Below are 10,761 nucleotides of genomic sequence, written 5' to 3' on the forward strand. Positions count from 1 at the left end.
TAAGCAAGCCTCCCACGCCTGGTTTGAGCATTTTCCTTCTTTAGTCACTACACCTGGTTTTTCGGCAGTGCTTAGGATCCAACACCGTTTGTCCATCTTTCTGCTCGGGTCGCACTCTTCTTCTTCTATATGTTGATGACATGATCATCACTAGCGATGATTCTGAGTGCATTGCCTTTGTCAGGGCATGTTTTAGTGAGCAGTTTCTTATGTCTGATCTTGGTCGGATAGAGGTTTCCTCCACCTCTGATGGCTTTTTTTATTTTCGAAGAAAAGTATATCTTGTCCATATTCTGAGTCAGTTTGTTTCTGCTCCCACTTTAGTTCACTATAGTCACCTTCTTCGTGTTCTATGATATCTTCGTGGCACGATCGCTCATCATCTCTTTTTCCCTCGTTCCAGCTCCATGCCTATTCGGATGCTACGTGGGCTAGTGATCCTTCGTATCGCCGTTTGCTTTTTGCTTATTGTGTTTTTCGTGGTGGTTCTCATTGTCTGGAAGAAGGAGAAACAGACTGCAGCTTCTCGTTCGAGTGTAGAGACCGAGTTGCGAGCTATGGCTCTTACGATGACAAAGATGGCTTGGTTATGATGGTTGCTGGAGGATTTTGGTGTTCTGTTACGACACTTACCACCCTCTTGTCAGACAGTACATGTGCTATCAGTATTGCGCGGGACCCCATGAAGCATGAGCTTAACAAGCATATTGGTGTTGATATTTTTTTTATGCGCGCTGCTGTGCAGGATCATGTTATTGTTCTTCAGTATGTGCCTTTCAAGTTACAGCTAGCAGACTTCTTCACGGATGCCCAGACTAGAGCGCAATATGAATTTCACCTCTCCAAACTCTGTGTTGTGGATCCACCATGAGTTTGAGGGAGGGGTTAGAGTTATACTACCTCTCTCATGGTTTTTTAGTTCCATATGTAATCTGTGCTAAAATTTGATTAAAGATTTAACTGACAAAATATTAGTACAGGTCAACAAAAATTATATCGTTGGATTCGTATTTGAACATAGTTTTGAATGACGTAATTTTTGGTGACATGCATGAACATTTTGTTAGTTAAATTTATGGTTAAAATTTGACATAGATTACCATGAAGACCAATAAACCAAGACGGAGGTAGTACTATTGATGATGGTCTTCGGTGTTTTGTATTCTAGATTTTTTACATCCTTTTCTACATGTATATACGCTGACTTTAGGCTCGTAACAATATTGAGTTGCTATTCCTAACAGGCTAACAGGCGCGTGCGCGAATGCAACGCAAGTACGTGGTGCGTGTTGCACCCACACTCGTGACGGCGTCGGCATGTAACCCAAAACGGACCGCCATTTTTGACACAGCATGTGCATGACCATGTCCATCCAGACACACTATCACCGGTACTAGCAGCCAACGTAGCATGTGCACGTGATGGACCAGAAGGCTTTCCCCCATGGCCGCCCCGCCCGGACGGGGTCACATGCGAGAGCGAGACGAAACGAAGCAGCGCCGCGCCAGTTTGGCATTCCATTCCGTTTGACCACCATCCCCACCCCACGGGAAGGGAAAAAGCGACGAGGACACGCATAACATACATAGCTGCTTTTGAGGCAGCCAAAAGCTGGTGGTGTCTGCTCGCTCGGCTCAGCGTGCAAAAAGAGATTCTGTGCGTGCTCCCGCGACGTTTTTTTGGGCACACTTGCACCACCACCCAAGCCTGCAAGTTTGTTTACTCAAATCGTCTAGGCTGCGAGGAGGAATAGGCTCGTAGCAGCCAGGTCATGTGATCGCGGCTATTTTCCTCCTCCTGCTCCTTTGATGGAGCCGGATTCCCTGACGTACGGCCACCTGACGTTGGGCCACTGACGCGTGGGTCTGGGTCCATACGTCAGCGAGTGCGCCGTACGTCAGAGGAGCTGCGTCCTCCTTTGATCGGCGCACCCTATTTTTGTCTGCCATGCTTTGTTTGTCTGTCCACTCTCACGGACATTAGAGCAACTTTAAGTCAGCGCGGACAAAAACATCGGCCCAACTTGCCGACCCATTTTCGGCTGCGCCTGAAATGCGTCGGTGCGGACGCCAAGTGAACACGCCGCACGTCTCGTCGGTTTCCGCCACGGTCCCACTTGACGCCACCCAACTATCGCCCATTGTCTAATTTATGACGACCACCGACACCGGACCCACTAGTCAGCCAGTGGAAGCATCGTTTTTCAACCCAGCGTGCGGCGGGGAGGCGGCCTCATCCACTCCCGTCCACATCTGGCCCCCCACCACACCCCTTCGTGCTTCCTCACCAGCGACACCCTAAACCCTAGCAATGGGGCCTCTTCGGCAGCAGCTCCGGCAGCGGCAAGAGCAAGAGCACCCCTAGCGCCTCATCCTCCCGTGCTCCTCCTTTCCCTCCTTCTTCGCCGCCGGCACGTGCCCGCCCAGGTCGGCGGCGTGTGCACATCTCGGTGCACCAAGCGCGGTGGCACTGAGAGTACAGGCAGACGCTGCCTTACCCCGACGTGACGCTGCCGCATGATCCGCAGCAGATCCCGATGCCGGCGGTTCCGCGGACACAGCGGGCGCACGACGAGGAGGTGCGCAGGCGCCTGGCGCAGCTCACGCCGGCGTAACGGCGGATGCCCAAGTACGACGCCAACTCCCCCAACTGGGAGGCCTGGTTTGCCCTCGAACAAGAGGAGCAACGACGGCTAGGCGTCGACGCCAACTCGCAGTTTCCACCGCCGCCCCGCGGGTAGAGCCGGAGGAAATGGAGGCGGAGGCGGAGTACCAAGTCGCCCTCGAGGAGGCCCTGCAGCACGCGCTGGAGGGTAGCCGACTCGAGGAGGACGCACATTAGGGCGGGTTGGAGCAAGCCTTTGCCTTGTCGGCGGCAGGGGACTCCGTCCACGCCCCACTCTTCGACCCGCCTCCGCCATCGCTGCCGCTGCCCATCGTCGAGCCCAAGTTGGATCCGGAGCCGATGCGAAAGCGCTCGCCGCCTCCATCCACTTGGCTGGAGGAGACCTACACGTTGGAGTTGCTCTTACTACGTACTTCCTCTGTTTTTTTTAGTTTGCATATAAGATTTGTCAAAGTCAACTTTTGTAAAATTTGACTAGCTTTGTTGGAAAAGATATCAACATCCACACTATGAAATCAATAATATTAGATGTATGATGAAATTAATTTTCATAACATATAACTTTAGTATTGAAGATGTTAATATTTTTTCTATAAAGTTAGTCAAACTTTACAAAGTTTGATTTTGACCAAATCTTATATGCGGCCTAAAAAATTGGAGGGAGTACAATTTGATTATGGATCACGATGCGAAAGCAACCGCGCAAGGTTCCTCTGCGAGGAGAGCTTTATGGCCATCTTCTCTCTGCTCCAATCGTGGCCGTGGCCGTGGCGTGGCGGAAAACACCGTCCACGGTGCAGACAAAGGTCAAGAGGGCGAGTAATAAAAGCATGGGCGCAGTGAAGCGAGCACAGGAACCGAAGGCGCAAAGCCAGGCAAACACTGACACCCTCCCCCACAATTAATTACAAGCTGCTCCGGACGGACGACTGCGCAGTCCGTCGTCATTCTCCTCGAGACGAGACGAGACGGCGCACGCATTGGATGCCATTCTAATCTCTCCTCCCCTCCCCGCCTCTCCATTATCGGAGGTCGGCCAAACCCCCCTGCCATCCCCTTCCCTTCCCTTCCCCGGCCAAAAACAAGCAAACAAGTAACAAAAACCAAACCTTTTTCGTCGCTCCCCCGCCGCTCTGGTCCTGCGCGCTGGACCGGAGCGCTCGCCTGCCTTCCGGAAGGGGGAAAGTGGGACTGAGAGAGAGCACACCAGAACCAGATGGCCCCGCTCGCCGCCCGTCGGTAGCCCCGGGCAGACATTGCCGTCTCCCTCTTCCTCCTCCCCGGACAAGAAGTAGAAGCCGCCGGGGGCAATGAGGAAGCACGGGTGGCAGCTGCCGTACCACCCGCTGCAGGTGGTGGCGATAGCCGTCTTCGCCGCGCTGGGCTTCGCCTTCTACGTCTTCTTCCTGCCCTTCGTCGGCAGCCAGACCTCCCAGTACGTCGCCATGGGCCTCTACACCCCGCTGGTGAGCCCACCCACCTTCCCCAACCCCCGCCCCCTCTTCACCAGCAACAGATCCGGTGACTCGCCGGCGGTGCAACAAATTCCCTGCAGATTACGTGCGTCGTCACGCTCTACATTTGGTGCGCCGCCACGAACCCCGGCGACCCCGGCATCTGCAAGTCGGCCAAGCTGCACTCGAGGATGGACAAGGACGGGCGGCAGTCCCACTCCCACATGGATTCGGACCACGGCCTGAATGCCGCTGACAACAGCGAGAAGCTGAGCAGCATGCTCGAGAGGAAGGACTCGCCTTCTTGGCCCAGATGCTCTCAACTGCTCTGCTTAGTCTGCTTGCCCTTTTCCTGCCTCTGCAAAAGATGCCTCCGTTCAGATGACCAGCATTCTGAAGAGAACATGAGTGAGGAGGGCATGTTCTTCTGCAGCTTATGCGAAGCAGAGGTATGACATGTCCAACATTATTGAGCAATTTCGCAAAGTGTTGTCTTCTACATGTTTCCACCAAGTTGTGCTTAGTGTGCCAAGTGCCAATGAATTTGGACTAAATGTCAGGATATTCGATGTAATTTTAGAACTACTGTAACTTACTACTGATAGGTTGTAGTCAGACATACAAGATGGTGTGTAGTAGTTTGAATCAAATGTTATTGCTACATTAGGTAGCTCTATCTTACGGGGAATGGCATGACTTCTTCACCTTTTCTGCGACATGTTATTACAAACCTTCGTATGTATTTATGTAGGTTTTGAAGAACAGTAAGCATTGCAGAGTGTGCGACAAGTGTGTTGATGGCTTTGATCACCATTGCAGAGTAAGATACATTTTCAATGTCCTCTGCCCTGTTATTCATATCCCTGCTTCCTTTCAAGAATGCGACGTTCCTATTTTCCCTGATGTTCTTGCTCTCTCACAGTGGCTCAACAATTGCGTTGGGAAAAGGAACTACAAAGGGTTCTTCATTCTAATGACTTCTGCTGTTCTCCTGGTAAGTGTGGGCCTCTCTATGAGTTGACCACAATGGGATCTGAAAATGAAAAGTCAAAAGAGTGTAATAAGTTGAGAACAATGATAGCTACCCTGTAACTGCATTCACCTTCAGTTGCTGAGATGGTGAAATCATAACTTCATAGTCATCATAACTTATGCAACCAACTAGCAAGTGCTTGTAGTTAGATTTTCTCTTTCCGTGTCCCTTTTATTCTGGTTGATCATTGACAGGTCTCCATGGTTTGTACACCTTGGGCAGCTTGTAGTGCAGTGGTTGTCAGGAACCCTTGTGATAATTCTCTGCATTGTGAAGCGAGGGGAGTTCTCAAGGCAGATTGACTCAAAGTTAGGAAGCAGCTTCTCAACTGTAGCATTTGTAATTGTCGTGGTGAGTTTATATAATTTTCCTATCCAATACATGCTTACCGCACTGAGGCATGAAGCAAAAATTTATTTACAGCGTTGAATGTTTATATTACATATTACTATTCTGATGATGATACATTTTACTTATTACAGGCTACTTGCACCATACTAGCAATGATCGCGACTGTACCGCTTGCTCAACTTCTGTGCTTCCATATTCTTCTTATCAAGAAGGTAAATCACTTTGAGACTGTCACTGAAGCTGTGGATTTTTTTCATTGTTTCATTTCGAGACAGGGAGAGGGGGAGGGAGGAGGGTTCCTCATCCTAAATTTTTGAAATCAAAAGACAGCTTCCGTGCAAAACATGTTTGGCCATAATTTTGCTATTGCTTCATCCTTACTTCCATCTAATCCCAAACAGAGTCAACTCTTATTCCATTTTTCTTTTATTGCCAATTCTTTCGGCATATTTGTGGCTGATAAGACAGCAAACGGTGACCATCTCCTTTAACTGAATTCAATGAAGTCAGAAAATTATCTGTATGTTGCCAGAAAGTACAATTTCCTCAACCTGTTATGTCATGGAAGAGAAGTTTGCATTTGTTCATTTTAACATGTCTTTTTCCCGTATAACTTGAGGTTAATTACTATCCTTCTCATATTGATTTAGGGAATTAGTACATATGATTACATCATAGCTTTGAGAGAGCAAGAGGAAGATCAGCAAGAAGAGGTTGCTGGTCACCAAAGTCCGCAGATGTCTATCATTAGTTCTGTTACTGGATTTAGCACAGCAAGTTCTTTTGGTCCTCTTCATCGTGGTTCATGGTGCACTCCACCACGATTATTCCTTGAAGATCAGGTATGTGACTACAAATAATCCATTTCTACCGGGAGCTATAGATAATCAAGATTGAACACAGATCCTGGATGTGAAAGCACAGCAAAATATGATGCACTCTCCATCCATCTGTCAGGGTCTGGTTCGCATCAATTTTCCTATGAATAATTGGCTGTTGTTTCGTCATAAATGAATTATGTCATTTGCTCTCAGTATGAAGCAAACTACTGCCAGATATATAATGTGATTGCCTTTTTAGTTTGAAATAACTACTTGAATTTGCACCTGCTCTCATGTTGTCCTATCAGTACAACAACAAAGCCTTTCAGTCCCCAGCATGTTGTCAGATTAGTAACTATACAAAATTTGGTTTGAAATAATGTAACAATAGAATGGTTTATTGGTCTAAACCAAAATTAATTTTTTGAATACCCACAGTTAGTATTGCGCCAAAGCTCAGGAAGCTCAACTGGTGTTGAACAACAAGTACTAAAAAATATGAAGACATTTTCAAACATGTGCTGATGCTTACTGTTCACTTTTTTCCTGCACAGTTTGATGTCATCCCTCCGGAGATTGGCATGTCACAGAACCCTGGAAGCAAGAAGATGAAGATACCGGAAGGAGCAAGAAGAAGAAATGGAACGGTAAAAATCAGCCCCTGGACACTGGCACGCCTCAACGCCGAGGAAGTGTCAAAGGCAGCCGCCCAGGCAAAGAAGAAATCCAAGATTCTGAAGCCTATTGCAAGACAAGACCCTCCGATCATCCATGACAACAGGAGGGGGCGATTCCCTGCCGAACTCTCTCTCGATCCCCTAGCAAGGCTATCCGCAAGCGGCACCGAGAGCAACTTCAGCGATGCGGCAATGGAAGCTTCTGCCAGTCTAGCCCCACTGCAGCTCGAAGCGAGGAGCGCTTTCCAACCAAGCACCGCGGCATCCTCCAGAATCGCCGTCTCATCGTCTGAGAGCAGCTTCGATTCACCTGATCTCCACCCATTTCGAGTTTCTTCATGCACCGCCGACGAAATGCTGGGAGTTATTACGCCGCATGCGGCTCAGAGCCACATCGAGTTCACAAGATCGACGAGCGACGGGTATGAGGCGTCGGGAGGCGAAGACAGTGACCGCATCCCGTCGAGAATCGTGCACAGATCGTCCAACTGGGCTAACTCGCTTCTGCATTCCGGTCAGGCTGGACCGGCGCCTGACCAGCACATGCCATTGTCTGAAGGGTTTCTTAACAACAGCAGATCAGGCTAGTTATATGTGCTCATCTGACCAACAGAAATGGTAGGAAGAAGCTGCGTGGTGTTGGTACCCGGAGAATCGCTGCATATGGCAGAGCAAAGCTGGGAAAACATTGGTTAATTTGTAATCTAGGGTTAGGTTTTGTTAGTGGTGATGTTAGAGCAATGCTCATTTGATGTTAGCTCATGCAAACTGCTAGTGTGTTGCTAACAGTAGCATTCTGGTGTGTTTCGACAGATTGCAGTTGTTAAGCTAAATTCAGTAGAAATTGTCTGATGATCTATCTCTATTACCGCTCATCATCTTGTGTTCGTTACGTACCAGACTATCAGTGGTACGGCAGATTGACAGATACCTTACCTGCCAATCGGTTGCCGGTGATTATATGATGTGATCTACCAATGGCAACCTTGCATAGCAAACAATGGCGCTACTGAATACTGAATCATACGAGCACAGTGCCCCATTCCAGCAAGCAAAGAGTGAGCACAAATTCCTAAACTCATGTAAGAAGCGCCAAACACAAAAAGAGAAAAAAAAGAGAGAAAACCACAAAGTTACAAAGTTTGTATGAATCATGAATTAATTTCAGTTCCAGCACATATTTGCCTTTCTTCAAGCTATGAAGTGCGCACAAAAATAAAGCAAACACAAGCTCAAGACTCGAGAGAACGGAATATCTATATCTGAACATAAGTACAAAAGAGACAGAGAGGATGTAGCTTCTACTTCAACAGCATCCCTCTACAGCTACATATTTGAATCGTACGGGCGCTTATGAAGTTTCTTCAACCCATACCATGGGACAATTTGCATCTTGGTCTTTGATAAAACCATCCGGGGGTGTAATTTACAAAGGACAGTCGCCAGTAAGTAAACAGGTAAAGGGAAAGACCAGGATGGCATAACTACTTGCTGTTGTCCCCAGGGAAGGAAAAAACTTCAGCTGCTACATCAAAAGAAACATAGCGCGAAATGATACTACACCGGCACTCGTTTCCCTCTGTAACGGTCAAGGAACTGCAAAACAAGGGAAATCGGACTGGTCAGAATATAGATCAGGCCTTGTAACTCTCAGCAACAAAAAGGAAATGTCTGTGCTGTGAAATCCATACCGAAGTGACAAATGGTTGTTGAAAAATCCAGCCAAGGATAGGAATCCTTTGCAGGAAAACTGCGAGAGTTGGCCAGAATCCACTGCAATGGAATGCAAATCAGTGTCCATTAAACATTCAACAAAACTTGTTATCAGAATAATGGATTTTCTAGTGAACGCATTGGTTTTGAAGATACTATCAGCATAGCATTGAATAACCTTTACAGGTTTTGTCCAAACATAAAATGGCAGGTTTTAATCAAGCGAGAAACAACGAAAAAATCAAACCTGAAGAGTACGATAAAACCATATGCCTCTAAGAGCATGCCAAAGAAAGGCCATCCAATGAGAACCAGGAAAAAGCCTGCGCCAAATGAGATGGTACCCTGTTCATTACATCTGTTAATTATATGATGTAAATGTTGATGGAGAACAACCAAAACAAATTAGTTGTTGCCGAACCTTGTAATTCTTAGGCTTTGTGAAGAACTGCATTGTTGATTTCAGACCGATTGTCAAACCCAAACCTGACAGGAAGAGTATCTGAAAGAATACATGAGAAAAGGTTAACCATATGCATACTAGTCAATTCATCTATTGAGAAGGTCAAGGAGAAGATTGAGAAAAGGAAATTTACATTGCCCATAGCAATAAGCCCCTTGTCAAAGAAGAAAACGATTCCCAGGAAGGAGAAGAATACTCCAAAGCCTGTCAGGCCTAGCCCTATCTCTGATGAAGATAAAATGCATGTCTTGTTAATCATCAAGTGAGAAGAACACATTGAAGTCTAAGCTGCAAAGTACATAACACATTGTACCTAACATTACTTGTATAATGTCACTAAAGCAACAACATAAAGCATCGGTGGACCAAAATACCAGAAACATCCGAATTTAAAGGGTTGTGCTGCCCACAGCTAAAAAGTCCAACAGCTGATCATTCGCATGTACTGAACAAGCACGATGGCATCACCAGTAGCCAATTGGAGACTGGAACAGACCATGGAGCTGGCACCATGTATAGTGCTGGGAGTAAAAAAACAATTCTAAATAATCCAAGTACCATTACCCCAAGACAAAATCTACACTAATCTACATCTTATAATTTCACTCTTCCTACAAGGCAGACCCAACTGGTACGATTTCGTCCTAGAGTTTCATATACTGGTCCAGCTCAATAGCAACTAGCTATATGGTAATATCATATCTACACAGTTGTAGAAACAAACATAATAAACCTCTGATGTATCATAGTCGATTGGGATACTAAGGATAAGCATTGGGATACTAATAAATATTTGTTGGGAGATATGACATACAGGGTACGTTTCGACACTTCCAGTCTGATAATAAAAATAATCAAATCATCGGAAAAGCAACATAACTGTGTACCACAAGCATGACGGATAAGCTAACCTTTAGAAGAAATAGAATGCCCGGACTAAGTAATTTGTCAGTGTTTGTATCATTTGGTGGCATAACTGGAATATGGTAAGACATGGAGTAGAAACAGATAAGAAAACCTAGACCAGTTCTACTTCTAGTGCCTAGCGCAAGTTGAAAAGAATTGTGCCAGGTGCATACTCTTAAGGTCATTCATCTCAAAGGACACCATCTTAGACGGCACTGGTGAAGAAGAGCACACGAAGTCCTGCAACTGCAAACATGTAGATATTAGACAAAACTTTGTGCAAATTAAACAGGACCGTCAGCAAGACTTAACAGAGCTCCCGAAGAGCACCGAACCCTAAGTCAACAGGATCAGCGATCGCCATAAGTTTCAAATCTAGAGACGACATGGCATCTCGGAGCCTCAGTACAGATCAGCAACCCGATGAGCATGAATTGCCTAACTCGATACACGGAAGAGCGCGCAATTTTGCGCCGGAGGATGGCATCAGAAAGCACTTGTAAGGGGTAGTATGTGATAAACTAAGATGAAGTAGTCTAAAGCGAAACGCCGGTCCAATTCAAATCGAGCCGACGAACTCTCAGAATTTCGCCGGGCAAATCCAGACCTAAACACGAACAGCCCCCAGATGACCCCGCCGCGTGCAATCGTAGATCACCACCGCCCCGCAGCCACGGATGGCACCTAATCGAGGGGACGCATCACAGACGCCGAGAC

General features: G+C 46.9%; 2 protein-coding genes across 3 annotated transcripts in view; one reads left to right on the forward strand and one right to left on the reverse strand.

Annotated features, from left to right (window-relative positions):
* The first annotated feature begins 3,557 nt into the window (after nucleotides 1-3,557).
* LOC119291261 (probable protein S-acyltransferase 22) lies at nucleotides 3,558-7,827 on the forward strand. Its single transcript, XM_037569989.1, has 8 exons — nucleotides 3,558-4,092; nucleotides 4,182-4,529; nucleotides 4,832-4,900; nucleotides 5,003-5,074; nucleotides 5,336-5,464; nucleotides 5,596-5,676; nucleotides 6,115-6,306; nucleotides 6,840-7,827. Exons 1-8 carry the CDS (start codon nucleotides 3,937-3,939, stop codon nucleotides 7,548-7,550), a joined length of 1,758 nt encoding a protein of 585 aa, XP_037425886.1. The 5' UTR covers nucleotides 3,558-3,936; the 3' UTR covers nucleotides 7,551-7,827.
* A 250-nt stretch (nucleotides 7,828-8,077) lies between these two features.
* The window catches only part of LOC119291262 (vesicle transport protein GOT1-like), a 3,094-nt gene continuing 410 nt past the window's right edge, over nucleotides 8,078-10,761 (reverse strand). For both annotated transcript variants that reach the window (XM_037569991.1, XM_037569990.1), the window contains exons 2-7: nucleotides 10,218-10,290; nucleotides 9,272-9,363; nucleotides 9,097-9,177; nucleotides 8,923-9,020; nucleotides 8,654-8,735; nucleotides 8,078-8,558 (exon numbers count right to left, since the gene is read on the reverse strand). In XM_037569991.1, coding sequence (XP_037425888.1) covers nucleotides 8,520-8,558; nucleotides 8,654-8,735; nucleotides 8,923-9,020; nucleotides 9,097-9,177; nucleotides 9,272-9,363; nucleotides 10,218-10,248 — 423 coding nt within the window. In that variant the 5' untranslated portion in view covers nucleotides 10,249-10,290 and the 3' untranslated portion in view covers nucleotides 8,078-8,519. The remainder of the gene's footprint in view (nucleotides 8,559-8,653; nucleotides 8,736-8,922; nucleotides 9,021-9,096; nucleotides 9,178-9,271; nucleotides 9,364-10,217; nucleotides 10,291-10,761) is intronic.

Source organism: Triticum dicoccoides, chromosome 4B, assembly GCF_002162155.2.
Source record: "Triticum dicoccoides isolate Atlit2015 ecotype Zavitan chromosome 4B, WEW_v2.0, whole genome shotgun sequence".
NCBI lineage: Eukaryota > Viridiplantae > Streptophyta > Magnoliopsida > Poales > Poaceae > Triticum > Triticum dicoccoides.